The following is a 20,373-nucleotide window of genomic DNA, read 5'->3' as shown; positions in this document are numbered from 1 at the left end:
TCCAGCAATGTGTCCTTTCGGATGGGGCAAGCCCCATGTGAAAGGGCCTGCGTCAGTCTTACGCCTGCTGTGAGGCAGACGTAAGATATTGACGCATTTGTGTCCTAGAAGTGATGCGGTGAAATCTCATAGATTTCACTGCGTCCCTTCTACGAGGCTTTCTTGTGTCGGAACGCCGCCCCCTGCATACATTATACCTGGCGCAGGTATAATGTGGCGCACGGGTTTTACAAAGTGACGCATCTACCTAGATGCGTCACTTTGTAAATATGGTGCATCAAGGCAGTTTTTTTACGCCACTGGTGCATCACAAAAACTGACGCACCGGCGGCGTAAAAGTAACGCACGGCCTCATAAATGAGGCCCACAGTACCTACACACACGGGACCGACACCAGAACTAACAAAAGTGAAACCATTAAGCTCAACACTATCACAAGCAGACACTGAACTGGCACCAAAAGTAACAAAACGGACACAAACAAACACATAACTGACACCAGAACCAACACCAGCACACCAAGAACTGACACCGAACTAACACCACAACATAGAATGGACACAATATCCTGTGTCACCTGTACCAGCCCCACAGGACTGACACCAGAACCCTCAACACGCACAACTCAGAGATGGGCACCGGAACCACCAACACGGGCACGAAAACCAGCACAAACAGAATCGGTGCCACAGCCAACACCGACTGAGCTGCCTCGGAGGCACCAGAGCCGACAGCAGCACAGAGAAACGACAAACAACACCACACCACCCGTGCACTGACAAGAAGCCCGGCAACCACTAACCAGCCAACAGAACAGACATCAGCAGTGACCACAGGTCCCTCAGAACTGACCCCGGTCACATGGAGCAGACACCAGATCACACAAAACAGACACCAGAAAGCACAACAGACACCACTAGCTCCCGCAGAACAGACACCGGGTCACACACACAACAGACACCAGCACTCAAAGAACAGACATCAGCTCACACACAACAGACACCAGAGCACACACAACAAACACCACCAGCTCCTGCAGAACAGACACCAGCTCTCAAAGAACAGACACCAGCTCACACACAACAGATACCAGCTCCCGCAGAACAGACATCAGGTCACACACAACAGGCACCAGCACTCAAAGAACAGTCATCAGCTCACACACAACAGACACCAGCTCCCGCAGAACAGACATCAGGTCACACACAACAGGCACCAGCACTCAAAGAACAGTCATCAGCTCACACACAACAGACACCAGCTCCCGCAGAACAGACACCAGGTCACACACAACAGGCACCACCAGCTCCCGCAGAACAGACACCAGGTCACACACAACAGGCACCACCAGCTCCCGCAGAACAGACGCCAGGTCACACACAACAGACACCAGCACTCAAAGAACAGTCATCAGCTCACACACAACAAACACCAGCTCCCGCAGAACAGACATCAGGTCACACACAACAGACACCACCAGCTCCCGCAGAACAGACACCAGGTCACACACAACAGACACCAGCTCCCGCACAACAGACACCAGCACTCAAAGAACAGTCATCAGCTCACACACAACAAACACCAGCTCCCGCAGAACAGACATCAGGTCACACACAACAGACACCACCAGCTCCCGCAGAACAGACACCAGATCACACACAACAGACACCAGCTCCCGCACAACAGACACCAGCACTCAAAGAACAGTCATCAGCTCACACACAACAAACACCAGCTCCCGCAGAACAGACATCAGGTCACACACAACAGACACCACCAGCTCCCGCAGAACAGACACCAGATCACACACAACAAACACCAGCTCCCGCACAACAGACACCAGATCACACACAACAGACACCACCAGCTCCCGCAGAACAGACACCAGTTCTCAAAGAACAGACATCAGCTCACACACAACAGACACCAGCTCCCGCAGAACAGACACCAGTTCTCAAAGAAGAGACATTACTGACCCGGCCCCCACAGGGGAAGACCACTCATCACACTGAACTGGTTGCATAGACTCCTGCAGAACAGACACCGGCGCTCAGAGTAGAGACAGACTCGCCCCTAGGTCCACACACAGTAGAACTCACCACATCTCCCTTGGGGCAGACGCCTGGGGTCATTGTACAGAGCACAGCAGACCCGGCATTCGCTCAGATAGCGCCCTGGGCGAAACCAGCCCAGGGGGGACCGTGCGCCTTACAAATACATAGGTTATGTTGTGATCCTCCCCTCTGCTCCCCGCCCGGTTCTAGTGGGTGGGCCGGGTGGGCCAGGCCCACCCAAAGATGAGCCTTGGCCTTCTCAGTGAATCTGCCACCCATCTACAACAATAAAAAATGTTCGATAACTGGTGATTTATGATCCTGCTATATGCTATTATGGCAGTTTTTAAATGCAGATAAAGTGAGTTTATGTGGATAGCTCAGTGGGTTACTGCCTTTGTCACAGAGATCCTTGTGTTACTTGCAGTTCAGAAGTTACAATCCCAAGATAGGACAGTGACCTATGAACTGTCATCAAAGTGCTGCACACAAACGTTGCTTTTTTTGTGTTGTGATATAGTTCGAACTTCCCCGGTCAGTCATTATTCTAATGCTGCTAAAAAGAGTTTGTTTGGGCAGTTACACATTTTTATCAGTAAAGCAAACCCCCAACCACTGAGTGCTCTTTAAATCCGGAGTTTGTGCCTCTCCAGACCAAACCCTCGTAAAATATCCCGCCCACCAGCCTTGGTGACGTGATTCCTACACCCTGTAATCCTCATTGGCTTATGCGACATTCCCCGTCGGTTGATTCATGGCCTCTGTATAATGTGTGTGTGATGTAAAGTGCTGTGACACCCTACACTGATATGAGTGGCGCAATATTACTAATGAAGTGCGTATGAGAGAGCGGCTTCGGAGAGATGAGGGGCACTGGTGGAGGGTGGCAGTGAGGGAGTCTGAGGAGGAGGTCATGAGAGGGAGGGGTCATGGAGAGATGAGGGGCACTGGCGGAGGGTGGCAGTGAGGGAGTCTGAGGAGGAGGAGGTCATGAGGGGGAGGGGTCATGGAGAGATGAGGGGCACTGGTGGAGGGTGGTAGTGAGGGAATCAAAGGAGGAGGTCATGAGAGGGAGGGGCTATGGAGAGATGAGGGGCACTGGTGGAGGGTGGCAGTGAGGGAATCAAAGGAGGAGGTCATGAGAGGGAGGGGCTTCGGAGAGATGAGGGGCACTGGTGGAGGGTGGCAGTGAGGGAATCAAAGGAGGAGGTCATGAGGGGGAGGGGCTACAGAGAGATGAGGGGCACTGGTGGAGGGTGGCAGTGAGGGAATCAAAGGAGGAGGTCATGAGAGGGAGGGGTCATGGAGAGATGAGGGGCACTGGTGGAGGGTGGCAGTGAGGGAGTCTGAGGAGGAGGAGGTCATGAGGGGGAGGGGTCATGGAGAGATGAGGGGCACTGGTGGAGGGTGGTAGTGAGGGAATCAAAGGAGGAGGTCATGAGAGGGAGGGGCTTCGGAGAGATGAGGGGCACTGGTGGAGGGTGGTAGTGAGGGAATCAAAGGAGGAGGTCATGAGAGGGAGGGGCTTCGAAGAGATGAGGAGCACTGGTGGAGGGTGGCAGTGAGGGAATCAAAGGAGGAGGTCATGAGAGGGAGGGGCTTCGGAGAGATGAGGGGCACTGGTGGAGGGTGGCAGTGAGGGAATCAAAGGAGGAGGTCATGAGAGGGAGGGGCTTCGGAGAGATGAGGGGCACTGGTGGAGGGTGGCAGTGAGGGAGTCTGAGGAGGAGGTCATGAGAGGGAGGGGTTATGGAGAGATGAGGGGCACGGGAGGAGGGTGGCAGTGAGGGAGTCTGAGGAGGAGGTCATGAGAGGGAGGGGTTATAGAGAGATGAGGGGCACGGGAGGAGGGTGGCAGTGAGGGAGTCTGAGGAGGAGGTCATGAGGGGGAGGGGCTTCGGAGAGATGAGGGGCACTGGTGGAAAGTGGCAGTGAGGGAGTCTGAGGAGGAGGTCATGAGAGGGAGGGGTTATAGAGAGATGAGGGGCACTGGTGGAGGGTGGCAGTGAGGGAGTCTGAGGAGGAGGTCATGAGAGGGAGGGGTTATAGAGAGATGAGGGGCACTGGTGGAGGGTGGCAGTGAGGGAGTCTGAGGAGGAGGTCATGAGAGGGAGGGGTTATAGAGAGATGAGGGGCACGGGAGGAGGGTGGCAGTGAGGGAGTCTGAGGAGGAGGTCATGAGGGGGAGGGGCTCCGGAGAGATGAGGGGCGCTGGTGGAGGGTGGCAGTGAGGGAGTCCGAGGAGGAGGAGGTCATGAGAGGGAGGGGTTGTGGAGAGATGAGGGGCGCTGGTGGAGGGTGGCAGTGAAGGTATCTACGGAGACGCCAAACAAGACTTTTGCATCAGTGATAAAGCCGGCCCTGTCACAGCCTTTCTGTTTTTGATTATTTAATTAACAATCAGGTCATTAGGGCTGCTGTGGAACATACTTTAAAGTACAATCTCATTACATGTGCTGGTATATTCAATGTTTCAAGTTTGGAGGTGATTTTACTAATGTTTTTTTCTGGGAAGAATGAAAGTGGAGCCCGATGGTGGCTGATATGGGGCTGGGGCCCAAGGTCAGCTGTGAGATAAGGTGCACTGGAGAGGAGTAGTGGATATTCAAGACTGTAAGAGAGTGCGTTGCAGAGTCCGGGGTCAGGTGGAGGTAGATATGAAGATGGATTCTCCCTGAAGGCGGCTCAGACAGAGGGAGCCCGAGAAGTGTCACTTGCCTGATACTCCCACCTCAGAAACCTCCTCTTCCCATCAAAGGGACATTAAATGGACACTTTTTGAGAGTGATAAGATTTAGAAAGAGATTTGGAAAAGTGCGTTTTACTGGGCCTTGTAGGACTAAGAAGAGATAAAGGGGGGCCCTGAAGCAGGCCGCCCCAGACATATATGCCACAAATCGAGCCCCAGTGGCCCACCCAAATGCACCCGTGGCCCACCCAAATCAAAGCCCTGGAGCCGGGCCTGCTCTGCTCCCACCTCGCCTCTTCAGGGTGCTGTGTGGGGGTTGGTAGTTAATAGGGTTGAGCGCTGCTGCGCTGCACTTTTCTCTGATAGTGGTGTAAGTGTGACGTGGATATGGGCTGTTGCTGTGCTGGCTGCTGCTAGGGTTATGCTGATCACTGGTGCAAGGACACGCCCCCTGCACCAGGAGGGCGTGCTGGGGTGCTCACGCTCCAGCTATGCCCACTGTGGGGCCCCCCTTTTGTGTTCATGCAGGTGGGTGCCTCAGAGCAGACACTTGTCCCAGCCGCCACTCACCTGCATAGCTCACGCCCCTGTCCACACGTGAGAGCCCGGGGGTGAAGGAAAGGAGGCCAGAGGGAGGCCGAGAGGGGGCTGCAGACGCTGGTGGCATTAGAAGGGGTTTCTTTGGGCGCCCTGGGCCTGGGCACAGGGCGGCCGCCCCACCCCAGCAGCGCCCCCTGCTCTTGAAGGCCAGACTGCATTCATTGTGTAGCGCTTAGAAGCCACTGACTCCTGACCCTGCCTCTCTCTCTCCACAGGTGTGAGCTGCGGCACCGAGTGTGCGTGCGGGCGCAGTCACTTCACGTGCGCCGTGAGCGCCTTCGGCGAGTGCACGTGTATCCCGGCGCAGTGGCAGTGCGACGGCGACAACGACTGCGGCGACCACAGCGACGAGGACGGCTGCAGTAAGTGGGGGTCTGTGGGGGGGGTCTGTGGTGGTTGGGGCTGTGGGGGGTGGGGGGCTGTGGTGGGGGGCAGTGGTGGTTGAGTCTGTGGAGTGTGGTCTGTAGGGGGCGGGTGGTTACCTCCGTCCTGGGTCTGTGGGGTGTGGTGTTTAGGGGAGGGTGGTTACCTCTGTGCTGGGTGTGTGGGGTCTGTGGTTGGGGCTGTGAGGAGTGGGTCTGTGTAGTGTGGTCTGTAGGGGGTGATTACCTCTGTCTTGGGTGTGGGGGGTCTCTGGATGGCGGGTCTGTGGAGGTGGGTCTGTGGAGGGTGGGTCTGTGGAGGGCGGGTCTGTGGAGGGTGGATCTGGAGGTGGGTCTGTGGAGGGCGGGTCTGTGGAGGGTGGGTCTGTGGAGGGCGGGTCTGTGGAGGGCGGGTCTGTGGAGGGCGGGTCTGTGAAGGGCGGGTCTGTGAAGTGCGGGTCTGTGGAGGGCGGGTCTGTGGAGGGTGGGTCTGTGGAGGGCGGGTCTGTGGAGGGCGGGTCTGTGGAGGGCGGGTCTGTGGAGGGCGGGTCTCTGGAGGGCGGGTCTGTGGAGGGCGGGTCTCTGGAGGGCGGGTCTCTGGAGGGCGGGTCTGTGGAGGGCGGGTCTGTGGAGGGCGGGTCTGTGGAGGGCGGGTCTGTGGAGGGTGGGTCTGTGGAGGGCGGGTCTGTGGAGGGCGGGTCTGTGGAGGGCGGGTCTGTGGAGGGCGGGTCTGTGGAGGGCGGGTTGTGGAGGGTGGGTCTGTGGAGGGTGGGTCTGTGGAGGGTGGGTCTGTGGAGGGCGGGTCTGTGGAGGGCGGGTCTCTGGAGGGCGGGTTGTGGAGGGTGGGTCTGTGGAGGGCGGGTCTGTGGAGGGCGGGTGTCTGGAGGGTGGGTCTGTGGAGGTGGGTCTGTGGAGGGCGGGTCTGTGGAGGGTGGGTCTGTGGAGGGCGGGTCTGTGGAGGGTGGGTCTGTGGAGGGCGGGTCTGTGGAGGGTGGATCTGGAGGTGGATCTGGAGGTGGGTCTGTGGAGGGCGGGTCTGGGGAGGGTGGATCTGGGGGTGGATCTGGAGGTGGGTCTGTGGAGGGCGGGTCTGTGGAGGGTGGGTCTGTGGAGGGCGGGTCTGTGGAGGGCGGGTTGTGGAGGGTGGGTCTGTGGAGGGTGGGTCTGTGGAGGGCGGGTCTGTGGAGAGCGGGTCTGTGGAGGGTGGGTCTGTGGAGGGTGGGTCTGTGGAGGGTGGGTCTGTGGAGGGCGGGTCTGTGGAGGGCGGGTCTCTGGAGGGCGGGTTGTGGAGGGTGGGTCTGTGGAGGGTGGGTCTGTGGAGGGCGGGTCTGTGGAGGGCGGGTCTCTCGAGGGCGGGTCTGTGGAGGGCGGGTCTCTGGAGGGCGGGTCTCTGGAGGGCGGGTCTGTGGAGGGCGGGTCTGTGGAGGGCGGGTCTGTGGAGGGCGGGTCTGTGGAGGGTGGGTCTGCGGAGGTGGGTCTGTGGAGGGCGGGTCTGTGGAGGGCGGGTCTGTGGAGGGCGGGTCTGTGGAGGGCGGGTCTGTGGAGGTGGGTCTGTGGAGGGTGGGTCTGTGGAGGTGGGTCTGTGGAGGGCGGGCCTGTGGAGGGTGGGTCTCTGGAGGGCGGGTCTCTGGAGGGCGGGTCTGTGGAGGGCGGGTCTGTGGAGGGCGGGTCTGTGGAGGGCGGGTCTGTGGAGGGCGGGTCTCTGGAGGATGGGTCTGTGGAGGGCGGGTCTGTGGAGGGTGGGTCTGTGGAGGGCGGGTCTCTGGAGGGCGGGTCTGTGGAGGGCGGGTCTATGGAGGGCGGGTCTCTGGAGGGCGGGTCTGTGGAGGGCGGGTCTGTGGAGGGCGGGTCTGTGGAGGGCGGGTCTGTGGAGGGTGGGTCTGTGGAGGGTGGGTCTGTGGAGGGCGGGTCTGTGGAGGGCGGGTCTGTGGAGGGCGGGTCTCTGGAGGATGGGTCTGTGGAGGGCGGGTCTGTGGAGGGCGGGTCTGTGGAGGGCGGGTCTGTGGAGGGCGGGTCTGTGGAGGGTGGGTCTGTGGAGGGTGGGTCTGTGGAGGGCGGGTCTGTGGAGGGCGGGTCTGTGGAGGGCGGGTCTGTGGAGGGTGGGTCTGTGGAGGTAAGTCTGGAAGGGGTGAGTCTGAGAGCCGGGCCTGTGACATAAGTCTGCAAATGTAGGTCTGTGGGGGTGAAATATATAACACCCACTCTCTCCCCCGCCCCCTCTAAAATAACATTTTATAGTTGGGAGTTGAAATTAAATAAACGCTAACGTTTAAAAAAAACAAAAAAAAAAACAACTTTACTGTGCTAGTTATAACTCCCCCCCCCTCCCCCACTGCTTATGACTCACCTATTAAATTACTCATAACATGTCAAATGACATCTAACTATAGCGTCCCTTTCACCCTTGGTTTTTTCCAGCACATTTCTAGGTTTTGAATCCTATTCATATGCCCAACCTGTGCCCACCCCGCCCGCTGCCACCGCCCCACGAACACCCCGCAGCCGGGCACCCCCCCACCACCTCCCCCCTGCCTGGCCCTGCACCCAACTCCGCCGCAGGCACCAAACCCAACCCATACTCTGGGCCTGATTTATGAGGCCAGCAACACTTTCGCACTTCCGATCCGTCACTTTTTGTGACGCATTGAAGGCGTAAAACATGCCTCCTGGTGCGCCCTATTTACAAAGTGACGCATCTAAGCAGATGTGTCACTTTGTAAACCCCGGCGCTACATTATACCTGCGCCAGGTATAATGTATGCAAGGGTGCGTATTGACGCAAGGAAGGGTCGTAGAAGTGGCGCAGTGAAATCTACGAGATTTCACTGCGCCACTTCTAGGACGCAAATGCGTCAATATCTTACGACTGACGCAAGCCCTTTCACATGGGACTTGCCCGTGTGTAATGACCCATCGCCGAAGTTGCATCACTTTTGTGACGCTCCAGCAATGCTCCATTTTTGCGCCTACAGATACGTCAGTAATGCTGACGAATCTGTAACTCCTTGCGACATGATGCGTCATACCGTAAATATGACGCATCAGGTATGTCGCAAGGAGCGCGCACTGAGAAGTGACGCATCGCTCTTTCACGCAGCGATGCGTCCCTTCCATAAATGAGCCTCCTGTCGACTGGGATACTGTGCAGTAGCCCCCGCGGGGTGCGCCTTACTGAAGCTTTTACATTAATCTCCCGGTGGCCCCCACCCCAAGTGCCTTAGGGGGGGCTGGGGGTAGTGTCATGGTGTCTCTATCCTGCCCCCCTATAACCCTTCTGAACAAAGGGCCTCATTTATGAAAGCAGCGATGCGTCACTTCTCAGTGCGCCCTTCTTGCGACATGATGGATGCGTCATATATACAGTATGACGCATCATGGCGCAAGGAGTTACAGGTACGTCAGTATTTCTCACATTTCTGTGGACGCAAAAGTGACGCGTTGCTGGAGTGTGTCACAAAAGTGACGCAACTCCAGCAATGTGTCCTTTCACATGGGGAAAGCCCCATGTAAAAGGGCCTGCGTCAGTCTTACGCCTGCTGTGAGGCAGGCGTAAGAAATTGACGCATTTGCGTCCTAGAAGTGGCACAGTGAAATCTCATAGATTTCACTGCGTCACTTCTACGACCCTTTCCTGCGTCAGACCGCCTTCCTGCATACATTATACCTGGCGCAGGTATAATGTGCCGCAGGGGTTTACAAAATGACGCATCTACCTAGATGCCTCACTTTGTAAATAGGGCGCACCAGGAGGCATGTTTTACGCTGTCAATACGTCACAAAAAGTGACACATCGGAAGTGCAAAACTGTCGCAAGGCCTCATAAATACGACCCAAAATGTTTTTCAGGACACCAGGACCAACTCCCTTAAGTCCTGTAAGTGCACCCACAACATTTTTATCACATTTACAGCCAGCCAATCAGATCAAACTGTTGACCAACGATATCAAAATGGCTGACAGGAGAAAAAGCCAATCAGAAGCCCTATTTTTTTTCTATTAATTTTTGGCACTGCAGGACTCTCCCAGAACCAACCTTCCAGATATACCTAACTTTTTGACCCCTTAATGCCCACCAAACTCTGTTTGAATACACATTTCTCAAACACAGCCGGCCGGCCTCTCGAAGGCGGGGGGGGGGGCGCCTTGGACGCGTCAACCGAAGGCTCGAAGACCCCAATCCCGTGCAGGGGTCTCAGGGCCCCGAGGGAAATGACATGTTGCCGTTTGTGCTCCACCCTCCCTGGTGCAGGGTGTGTTGTGGTCGGTGGTCCCATTCAGAGCCTTGGCCTCTCGTGTGAGGCTGTGAGGCCGCCCTGGCTGCAGTGACCCGGGGCAGGGGCCACGTGTCCAGGTCCCTTCAGTCTGAAGGGGCCCGTGCCAGCGGATGCGAGGGTCCCTCACACCCCAGCTGGGGCAGCCAGGAGGAGCCGGGGGTTTCCATGCACTGGGGCGGGTGGAGGTGCGTGGGGCGCCGCTGCCATCTAGCGGACATTAAGGGAACCTCCGCTTCTCGGCGCCCACAGACACCTGGGTAGAGGAGCCGCCTTTCTAGGGCGTGCGCATGTACCCCCACCCCCTCTTTTAAAGGACCCGGGGGTCAATGAATTGACCTTCTGACAAATAATCCGACATTTACAAGGGAAGAACGGATTCATTCCTCTCGGATGTGTCAATCAAAAGCCAAGTTCACGGGCCAGGTCAATCGAGGAAGGAGAGAGGCCAGGCCAAGTAGGTGCAAGAGAGAGGCCAGACCAAGCGGGGAAGGAGAGGCCAGGCCAAGTAGGGGCAGAAGAGAGGCCAGGTCAAGTAGGGGCAGAAGAGAGGCCAGGCCAAGTAGGGGCATAAGAGAGGCCAGGCCAAGTAGGGGCAGAAGAGAGGCCAGGCCAAGTAATTTATTATTTGAAAGTTTTCTATAGCGCGAACCAGACTCTTGCGAGTGTCAGAGCGCTTTCCATGACAAGCAGAAATATATACAGAATATATTACGATATAGTGGATCACGCAATAAGGAAGTGCTAGATAAGTCTAGAACAAGAAAAGGCAGTGCGATGCTAAAATGCAAAATGGCAAAGATAAACAGAAGGACGCATATAGGCGAAGAAAAGCAAATAATAACGTACAGTGATTAGATAAAGAGTTCACGTGGATTGAGCCATGAGGATCGCTTTCACTTCTCTTTTGAAGGAAGCCGCGGAAGGGTTCATTCTGGTTTCATTGGGCAGAGCGTTCCATATCCTTGGAGCCATACCAGAGAAGGACCGGTTATACGTTTTTTTCTTGGCAAATCGTTGAGGTTTTGGGAGCCGAGTCTTGGCACTCCTGGAAGCTCTGCGGCCCGCCGAGAGCACCAGTTTATGAGCGAGGTATTGTGGGGGGTTGTGGTAGAGGGCCTTGTGTGTCGTATAAATGATTTTAAAATGAATTCTGGCTTCAAACGGTAGCCAGTTGAGGGCTCTCAAGTCTGGGGATATGTGGGCGCTTCTCTTAGAGCCTGTGATGAGTCTCGCCGCTGAGTTTATCGCGGCTCTTAGCAGGGCTGTCGAGGACCTCGGGAGTCCGCATAGTGTTACTGCTCCGTATTCCAAGCGAGGGATAACTGAGGGTTGAACAGCCTGTTTGAAATCGTAGGCGGACAGATAGGGTTTCAGTTTTCGCAGGGTCTTTATGTGGAAGTTGGCTCCCTTTGTTGAGGCGCTGATGTGTTTCAGCATCTTGAGGTTATTGTCCAGCGTTACCCCAAGAGATTTTGCTGAGTCGACTATGAGTGCTGTTCCATTGAGAGCTGTTAGATGCTTCATCCAGTCTGTGATAGTTTGAGTTTTGTTAGGGGGGCCGATTACAAGGAGTTCCGTTTTGAGGGAGTTAAATTTCAAGTGGTTTTCAGTCAGCCATGTTTGGGTTTTTTGTAGTGTGGATTTGAGTGATTTGATGTCTTCCAGATAGAGAATTTTGATGTAGATTTGGGTATCGTCAGCATACATGTGGAATTGTATCTTGGAGCGGCTGAGAAGATCGGTGAGGGGTTCCACGAAAAGGTTGAAAGGGGTGGGAGAGAGGGAGGAGCCTTGAGGAACTCCCAGCGTGACAGACGACGGGAAGGACACGGATTGGTTGACCTTGAATCTTTGGGATCTGTTTTGGAGGAAGGAGGCGAACCAGTTAAATACACTTCCAGATAGACCCATTCTGTGTTTCAAGAGATGCAGCAGGTTGTCATGTTTGACGGTGTCAAATGCTGATGACAGGTCGGGACAGGCTTCATTTTGGTCGAGGATTTTTAGAGCGTCATCTAATACATGTGTCATGGCTGATTCTGTGCTGTGACCTGCTCTGAAACCAGATTGAAATTGGTTCAGCAGGTTGAAACGATCAATGTGACAGTTCAGCTGTATGTTAACGCATTTTTCCAGGAGTTTAGCTAACATAGGGATGTTGGAAATCGGGCGATAGTCATTAGAGTCCGTGGGGTCCTCTGTGGGTTTCTTTAGGATAGGCGAGACCTGCCCCATTTTCAAGGTGTCTGGAATGGATCCTTGCTGAAGGGAAGTGTTAATGATCTTGGTCCAGAGGGGAAGTAAGAGAGGAGTGAAGCCTTTTATGTAGTTAGCCGGGAGATGGTCAGTGAAGTGATTGGATGGTTTCAGCGCGTTAAGCATTTTTAATATGGTATCTTCTCTGTAAATGTTGAAGTGGGACCGTGATGCATTGTTTTTTAGTTTAAATAGTTGGAGATCATTAGCTGGGGCAGCAGCACGGGACAGTGATGGGCTCTCTTTCAGGCCCGAGACGGATATAAGGTCCTTGAGTAGATCAGATTAGATGATTCTGTCTTAGAGGCGAAGAAGGAGGCAAATTCGTCGCAAGAGGGAGTAGCGAGAGGGTTGATGTTAAGGACCTTAGGTAGGCTCTTGGTTTGGGCTTTGACAAGATCGAAGAGTTTTTTGGGGCGGTTCTTGGCTAGGTCAAGTTAAGACCTGAAGAAATCGGTTTTAGATTTTCAGATTTTTCTAAAGTAAGAGTTCCTGGCGGTCCTGAGAAGTTTGAGGAGGTCAGTTGAGGGTGTAGCTCTCCAGCGTCGTTCGATTATTCTAAGAGAGCGTCTGACATCATTTAGCCTCCCATCGTACCATGAAGAAGATCAGTACTATGGTCAGGCGATTTAGTCGATGTTTCTTAAGTAATTTTGCCCGGCGTTAAACGGCTCTAATACCTTATGAAGATTATCAAATAAAGAGGCAGGCGCTGGAGACAGGAAGACAGGAAACACGTTTTATTCCGACGGAGCAGAACACATCAGATCGGACAACAAGGTATCGTCTCGAGGTGCTCTCTTTAGCCTCTCTGAGGCCTGGCCTTTTATACACTGGTTTACGACATGTGACCATTCTTTATTACAATAAAGACATTGTGAAGTAATGAAAAATAACATCCCCGGTATCCCCGTCAGTTCCAGCTCATTCCAACACGTGGCTACAGTAGAGGTCCTCACCCCCCCATACAATAGGAGGGGGCTATCACGCAGCTGAGTGTTTCGCCGATTCCTTTGGAATGTGTGCGCCTGATCGAATCTCAAGGGGTGGGGAGGTCATGATCAATAGTAGCTCCTTTGAAGAGGAGCGAGTGCATACAGTAGTGGGCAATAAACTGTATCCTCAGGCCAAGGGATGACCAGCGGTCCGTGCGTGCAGACAATCGGGCTCAGAGGAAGGGGTCATCAAAGGAGAGGTATTCATTAAAGAAAGGATCAGTGTGGACAATCGAGCGTAAAGGGAGGGTTTATCAAAAGAGGGGTATTCATGGAAGGAAAGGAGGTGTTGGTCAGGCGCGGGGTGTGATTCCCAGAGACAGTCATGCAGAAGGGGAGGTCATGACTTGTGCATGTGAGAGCGGGGGCAGCCAGGGTGCATGGGGGATGCTTGCAGGGTCAGGGAAGTGCGCTGATGATCGATCGTGAACAGGGAGACCATGGTACCTAAAATGGCTGTCGTGTATGTTCATACGTGAGTCTGAGGAATGGGCAAGATGGCGCAGATGATGTTCAGTTCACGAACTAAAATTCCACAGTCCTCCCTTTTAACATGTCTCGCCAGCTTGTCAATTCGGATCTATCCCCATAAGACCACGTATTTCTATCTCATAGAGGGGACTCATGTGTTCAGTTCTAAAGTCCAAAGTCTTAGGGCACATACAGTTAGAAATGAGTGAACACAAAGGTGGCAGACATTGTATACCTAAGCAGCACCCACACAGTACCACGACTGGTATCAGTATAAATGTAAACAACCTCCATCCCCAGTCCTTCAAAGTGTCCCAAAACCAGCTTCCAAGCGACCATCCTTCTTGCTCTTGGTGAACCTCTGAGGATAGTCTGTGGAGGTGTTCAATTGCTTTGTAGACTGAAGGCGAGTTATCTGGCACGTAGGTGCAACAGCTGGAGCCGATGATGCGGCATGCTCCTCCACGGTCGGCCAGAATCACATCTAGAACAAGGCGGTTTTGGAGAGCCACCAGGCGGACTGCCTGGAGCTCAGCCGTGTTGTTAGCGAGGATGCCAGCCGTGATGTTAATGGTTGTTTCTACTGCCTGAGTCAGGTGTCGGATAGCGCGGCTGTTTGCCATTGGTCCCCACAGAGGAACAAGTCCCTTCGCTGCATCCAGGAACTGTGCTCCGGTGGAGTCGGCTTGTCCAACGTCTCCGGCGCGCTTTTGCCGGTGATGGTAGGCTGAGGCCACATACGTGGGAGGAAGAATGAAGGCGATGTAGCACGTACCCCTCCAACCTTTCGGGAGCCAGGTGTAAGCTTTGGTGCCACAAACAAAGTACATATTCGGAGAAGCAACAAAGGAAGGGGGATCAACTGAGACCAATGTTCTGGTGATGCGGCAGGAACTGTGACCCACCAGCTGCGTTCCCTGGCCTTCGAGGCACACGAGTCCTGTGACATTGATGACAGACAGGGCCACGGTCAGGGTGGCAGCCGTTTGCTTCCGTAGGTGGGAGAAGGTGGGTCTGGCTGGATTGTGGAGCACTTGCATTTCGACTCTTTCTTTGGCAGGGATGTTCATAAGGAAGGCGGAACCTGAGGCCACAGGACAAAAGGGGGCAGACGTTCCTCCTGTTTTGTTCAGCCAGAACCCATAGTAGAAGTGTGACACTGTCTGATCAGAAGCGGCGTTGTCCTTGTGGCTCTCCTGCAAGAGGATCAACCAGGCGAGGCAGGAGCCGTGAACTGAGAAAGGAGAAGGGATGAAAGGTATGGAGTGTTCAGTGGCATGCGGGAGCAACCCGCAGATCCAGCAGTTCGTGGCATTAGTAGCAAGGTTGTGCTGGTGCAACAGTTGCACGAAGGAATTGTTCCAGAACTCCTTACGCCTTTCTCGGAGCTGAGGCGAAAGGGAGATCAGGTGATGCTCTTTCATGGTGGTTGGCTGTGCAGTGGTCAGCAATATCTGATGAGCGGGTGTGCTGTCCTCCCAGATCCAGAAGGAAGTCATGAGGAGGAGGCAAAAGAGGAAGAGGATGAAGAAGGCGATTGTCTTTGATTTGTGCAAATTGTCAGTCTTTGGGTTCCTGTAGTGGGTATTTCCGGTTGCGTCCATCATCTTCTTATCTGGCGCTTCCATCATCTTCTTGTCTGGCGCTTCCATCATCTTCAAGGTGCTCGGTAGTGGGCAGAACCACAGACTTTGTTTAGCTTCTCTCCGGGTAACCCTTGGTTGTTTTAGGTCACCGTTCTGAGATTTTAACTTAGTCCGTGGTCTACTTAGCCGAAGCTCCCTCCTTTCGACGCAGGAAATACCCTTCCCGGGATGGCACAGTGGGATCAGAGAATTTTGCAAGTTCAAGTGCCTCGGTATCAGGATAGCAGTTCAACGATGGTCAGTCTTTGTTCAGGAGCTCTTCTTGGGTGTCGACGTTTTTCTGTCGTGGCCAGGGTCGAGGAGATTTTCTTGCAATGGTGGGCGTGCAGCCAGTGCCTTTTTCCCTCCACTCGAAGAGCCGTCCGAGTGGTGATCAGTACTTGCCAGGGGCCCGTCCACCGGGGTTCCAGACTCTTCGCCCGTTGAAAGTTCCGGACTAGAACATAATCTCCCAGTTGGATATCGTGACCGGGGCCCCTGGAAGCATCGGGGATGGCCTGCTGCACCTGTTGATGAATGACAGACAACGTTTTAGTTAATTTGCACAAATAATCTGACAGCAGGACGTCGGGGACGTCGTGAATGGAGGTTGGTTTGGGGGCAGTCCAGAGGTTCATTGGTCGCCCAAACACCACCTCGTAGGGGGTCAAGTGGTGCTTAGTGGGAGTGGAGCGCATCGATAGCAATGCCAGTGGGAGGGCATCTGGCCACTTGAGTCCTGTGGTGGCCACTATTTTTGACAGTTTCAGTTTCAGTGTAGCATTGTGTCGCTCAACTAGGCCAGCGGATTGGGGATGGAAGACCACATGGAACCTTTGCTTTACCCCCAGCCCCTTCAAGATTAGTTGGATGACTTCAGCTGTGAAGTGGGGGCCATTGTCGCTCCATAAAATTCGACAAAGGCCGTAGCGAGGGAAAAACTCTTTTAGTAGTACTTTGGCAGTAGTCATGGCAGTGTTATCACGGGTTGGATAGGCTTCCACCCATTTGCTGAAGGCGCATACAATGACTAGTACATACTTCAAGCCTTGGCATCTCTCCAGCTGGATGTAATCCATCTGAAGGACTTCAAAGGGGTGGTCGGGGGTCCCAAACCCTCCCCGGGGTACCACAGTTCCTTTCCCGGGGTTGTGTTGTAGGCAGATAAGGCACTGCTGGACCAGGCGTTTGGCTGAGTCGGGGATTTTGTTGTTGTGCCAGACTTTGGAAATGAGTTCAATCATGGGGGCAGAACCTATGTGTGCAGGGGAGTGTGCCATAGTCAGTATGGGGATCAAGTATGAATCAGGCAGCAACCACTTGTTTGTGTCTTTTGTCCGCCAGCAGCCTTCGTCGTCCTTTAAACCCACCCGTGCCCACTCAGTCAGTTCGTGAGGTGTGCTGGCCGACTGGATGTCCCTAATCGTTTCCCTAGCGTCAGTCCATTTTTCTGCTTGTGACTTGGTCACATATATGCGTGTCGTCGTCCTATTCTCAGCTGTGGTTCGGGCAGTGATGTCGGCCAGTGCGTTTCCCTGTCCAACTAAGTCCGTCACCTTCTTGTGTGCCTGGCATTTGATCACTGCTAATCGTTCGGGGAGGAGAACTGCTTCAATCAGGGCGGAGACTAGATCTCCGTGGAGAATGGGTGTGCCGTGGGACGTCAGGAATTCCCTTTCCCTCCACAAGAGCCCAAAATGATGAACCACCCCGAAGGCATACTGGCTATCCGTGTAGATGTTCGCTGTGGTTCCTGCTGCTATGATACATGCTCGTGTGAGAGCAATCAGTTCTGCCGCCTGTGCGGATCGTTGCGTGATACGGGCTGTTTCAACTACTGTTCGGGCTGTCGTCACCGCATAGGCAGCTGAGGTGGTGCCGTCTGGGAGTTTGATACAAGAACCGTCTACCCATAGTTCTCCATCAGGGTCTGTAAAAGCAATGTCTCGGAGGTCAATTCTACTCCTGGTCTGTTAGTCCGTGAGGGTCACACAGTCGTGTATAGGGGGCACATCGGGGTCATTTTCAGGCAAGGGCAACAGTGTAGCAGGATTCAAAGTCGTGCATCTCTTAAGAGTGATATGGGGTGCAAGTAGAGTCAATTCGTATCCCGTCAGTCGTGCACTAGTCAGGTGTTGAGCCTTGGTCTGGTTCAAAAGGGTGTCAACTGCGTGGGGTACTAACACCGTGAGAGAGTTTGAAAGTACAATTCCCTCACTCTGACGGATAGAGACAGCAGCGGCGGCTACTGCTCGAAGGCAGGCAGGTAAAGCTCTGGCGACTGGGTCAAGAGTGGCAGAGAAGTAGGCACAAGGGCGTTGTTTGGAGCCGATGGGCTGAGTTAGAACAGACAATGCGCATCCCTCCCTTTCGTGAGTGAAGAGAGAGAAGGGCTTGGAGTAATCTGGCGTTCCTAGGACGGGTGCCGAGCAAAGGGCATCTCGCAACTCCTTAAAGGACGCTTGGCATACGGGGGTCCAAGGGAGTGGGAAGGGAACATCTTTGGCCAACAGGGAAAGTAGGGGTTTTATGACGAGACTGAAATTTGGTAACCATTGTCGGCAAAAAGAGGTAAGGCCCACCAATGAACGGACTTGCTTCTGTGTTTTTGGGATGGGGGTGTCTAGGATGGTTTGGATTCGGTCGGGTGTAAGTTTCCTCCCTTCCTTGGACAGGAGATGGCCTAGATATGTCACTTGAGGTTGACAGAACTGCAGTTTCTTTTTGGAGACTTTGTGGCCATTCTCCGCAAGAAAGTGCAGGAGTTGGATAGTGGCCGTGATTGCAAGTGGAGTGGTGTCGGCCGCCAAAAGGATATCATCGACATATTGGATCAACACCACTCCATCTGGTAGCTGGACGGCGTCCAGCTGTCTTTTGAGGGCCTGGCTGTAAATGCTGGGACTTTCAGTGTAGCCCTGAGGAGCTCTACAAAATCGGTATGAACGGTTTTTTAAGGTGAAGCCGAAGAGATAGCGGCTGTCTGGATGGATGGGGATAGAGAAAAATGCATTCTTGAGATCAATAACGGTGAAGGTGGTGGCAGTGGACGGGATGAGGGTCAGAATGGTGGTGATGTCTGAGACTACGGGGTACTGTGGCACTACCACTTTGTTGACTTCTCGCAGGTCGATGATGAAGCGGTACGCTTTCTCATCTCCCTCACCTTGCTTCTTAACAATGGGTAGGATAGGGCTGTTGCAAACATTACTAACCACTTCCTCTACCACTCCTGCATCTACCAGGGACTGAATAATCGTTACCAATGCCTTCTCCCCTTCGGGCGATATCCGGTACTGTGGGAGTTTCGGGAGTATGGCGTCTGGTCGAACAGTTATGTGCACAGGATCGATCATCATTCGTCCTACATCCGAGTCGTTCCTGGCCCACAGGTACAGGGGTAGGGTGTCGAGCAAGGTTAGGTCAGCATCAGTGATAGAGTACATATGTCGTGCGGGGCAGGATCTGGACATGCTCGGGTTGTCGTACAGGATGACTCGGACTCCATCTGGGGAACACCTAATAGTAGCTCGGAAATGTTTTAGTAGATCAATACCCATAATGGCGTCAGGGGAGTTGGAGGAGAGCAGAAATGTTGTGTCCGTGGGGTTGTTTCCTAGGTCAAAGGAGATAGGTACAGACAGGGGATTAGTGGAGGGCGTTCCATCGAAACCTATCGATGTAATGTGTGAGCCAGACAAGGGTGCCCTTGGAATCAGTCGCTTTGATAATACACTACGTGTCGCTCCAGTGTCTACCAAAAATGGAGACTTTGTACCCAGGACCTTAGCGGTGACGTAAGGACCTTGCTGGTCAACACAGAGCTCGACTGGATCCCTCCCTCGCCCTTGGCAGTCCTATGCAAAGTCGTGAGCATTGTCGCAGCCGGACTGTTGGCACTGATTCTGTCGGGGGCGGTCAAATGTGTTCGGTCTGCCAGGTCGGTTACTGTTGGTGTTGTGGGTGTGCCCTCGTCCCTGCCCTCTTGTCCTGGGGCCATTTGCCATGTCCCTTGTCTCGTTATTCTTAATCGTTTCTCGGAGGACTGGGCATTGAGACTTCCAGTGGCCAAATCCTTTGCAAAACGCACACTGGTTCTCATCGAGGTCTGTTCGTGGAGCGCCGGGTGTGGGTGTGCGGTCTCTAGGGGGTGGATTTCTAGGGGCATTCGACTGGTAGTTTCCCCTATACTGCTCCCTTCCTCTAGTCACTCCCTGTAATTGAGCAATCATCACTCGTTCTTTTAAGTCCTTTTTCTTTCTCTCAGTCGCCCTCTCGTTCTCGTTCTTTTGGTGTTCGTAATACTGAGCCATCTGAAGGATAGCTGCAGGTTTGGAGGCCCCCCAACTACTCTCGCTTGTCTGTAACTTCTGGGAGACCTCTTGTAATAGCCCGTTTACGTAGTTTTGCACGAATAGGTGTTGTCCGGTTGAGGTGGTCATGTCTTGGCGACTGTAGTCGGAGAACACTGTCTCAAATCGGGAGAAATATTCTGATACGTCTTCCTGGGGTTTCTGACGGCAAGCCGTGACTATCGACCAGTCTACCTTTTTCTCTAGGATCAATGTTTTTAGCTTCTGCACTATTTTGTCCGGGAGTTCCAGTATGTCTTTTACAGGTTTCTTACCGGGCTCTCGCTGCCTATCTAGTTCACTGAGTTGATTCCAGGTATGTCTGAACAGATCTGTGTGGTTGGCCTTCCGGATTTGCTTCCACACGTCAGCCGGCAGACATAACCCAAAAAACCAATCAATGTCCGCTAGAGTCATTATGGTTGAGCCCAAGGCAGTACCTAGCTCAGTATAAAATGCTGTCGGGTTCTTTCTTAAATCGGGCAGGGTTTGCCTAAAGGTTAAAATATCTTGCCGATCCCATGGTTGATAAACCCAGTTGTACACAACCCTCCCCTTCGCATCTGCGTGGTTAATATCGTCGTTTGTTCCCTGACCTCTTGGGGGAACCCAGTAGGGGGCGGCTTCTCTGATAGGCATCATCGTGTTGGCTGCTTCTAATGGGGACTCAGCCGTTTCAGAGACTGTGATCTTGA

General features: G+C 53.9%; 1 protein-coding gene across 8 annotated transcripts in view; it reads left to right on the top strand.

Annotated features, from left to right (window-relative positions):
• The window catches only part of LRP4 (LDL receptor related protein 4), a 356,895-nt gene that overhangs the window by 140,351 nt on the left and 196,171 nt on the right, over positions 1-20,373 (top strand). For all 8 annotated transcript variants that reach the window (XM_078684435.1, XM_078684436.1, XM_078684434.1 and 5 more), the window contains exon 2: positions 5,559-5,705. In XM_078684435.1, coding sequence (XP_078540561.1) covers positions 5,559-5,705 — 147 coding nt within the window. The remainder of the gene's footprint in view (positions 1-5,558; positions 5,706-20,373) is intronic.

The sequence above is a fragment of the Lissotriton helveticus genome, chromosome 3_2 (genome assembly GCF_964261635.1).
Source record: "Lissotriton helveticus chromosome 3_2, aLisHel1.1, whole genome shotgun sequence".
Taxonomy (NCBI): domain Eukaryota; kingdom Metazoa; phylum Chordata; class Amphibia; order Caudata; family Salamandridae; genus Lissotriton; species Lissotriton helveticus.
This window is presented reverse-complemented; position numbering and strand designations above follow the sequence as displayed.